This window comes from Gekko japonicus, unplaced genomic scaffold (genome assembly GCF_001447785.1).
Source record: "Gekko japonicus isolate JY-2015 unplaced genomic scaffold, Gekko_japonicus_V1.1 scaffold878, whole genome shotgun sequence".
NCBI lineage: Eukaryota > Metazoa > Chordata > Lepidosauria > Squamata > Gekkonidae > Gekko > Gekko japonicus.
This window is the reverse complement of record NW_015160237.1, coordinates 504,411-505,335: the sequence shown is the minus strand read 5'-3', so window position 1 is coordinate 505,335 and position 925 is coordinate 504,411. Positions and strand designations below refer to the sequence as shown.

Sequence of the window (925 nt, the reverse complement as noted above, 5' to 3'; positions counted from 1 at the left end):
ACCCACCCACCACTAGCACCACCTGCTGCTGCTCTTTGTGCCTGTGGAGATGAGCACTCCCCGGGGTGGGCTCAGAAGCCCCTCCCCCAACCGAGTCACATGCTGGTTGAAGCCCCCTGTGTGGGACCCTCCTGTCCGTCCCCCAGCAAACGCCTTCCGTCTTCTGCCTCCTGCAAAACCTGGCTGTTCTCGGCCCAGAATTTGCAGTCCTGGCACATTGAAACGTCACAGTGAGGGTGGGGGTGGGGGGTGGCTCCTTCCCTGGGCTACTCTGTCCGTCTGTCTCTCTCCTTGGCACGGGGACAAACATCCTCCTCTCTTGCGCAGCAAAAACTGAGGCAGAAGCAGGCCTCCACGGGGCGGAAGGCTGGCACTGCCAAGGCAGGCCCCCCAGCTAAGGCAGCCCCGGGAGCCCAAGAGCAGAAGCAGTCCTTGGATCCAAAAGGCGGGGCACCCAAGGGCCCGCCCAGGAAGCCAGCCAAGAGGCGCAGGGGGGCCCCGGCCCCACCGACAGGCCCTGCAAGAGGCCCCCTCCCCTGGTCCGGGTTCCAGACTCAGGCGGAGGTGGAGCACGTGGAGCTGCCCAGCGGCAAGAAGCGGCGGAAGGTCCTGCCTCTTCCCTCCCACCGCGGCCCCAAGATCAGGTAGGGGAGGGCACACGCCATCTCAGCGGAGCGGGTTCTCTGCTGCCGCCTTCCCGGCTTCCTCTCCTTCGGCTTCGCTGCCCCTGCCTCTTGTCCTCTCCGCCCCGCCTCTTGTCCTCTCCGCCCCGCCTCTCGTCCGCTCCGCCCCGCCTCTCGTCCTCTCCGCCTCTCGTCCTCTCCGCCCCGCCTCTTGTCCGCTCCCTCGTCTCATGCCTTCTGGCTCCCCTTTTGCCTTCCCGGTCTCTGCTGAAGCCCCTCTGCTCCCGCCTCCCCTCTTCAGC

General features: G+C 66.7%; 1 protein-coding gene across 1 annotated transcript in view; it reads left to right on the top strand.

Annotated features, from left to right (window-relative positions):
• The window catches only part of RBM28 (RNA binding motif protein 28), a 24,640-nt gene extending 23,992 nt beyond the window's left edge, over positions 1-648 (top strand). Inside the window, exon 17 of the mRNA XM_015413022.1 lies at positions 328-648. Coding sequence (XP_015268508.1) covers positions 328-648 — 321 coding nt within the window. The remainder of the gene's footprint in view (positions 1-327) is intronic.
• Positions 649-925: the final 277 nt, after the last annotated feature.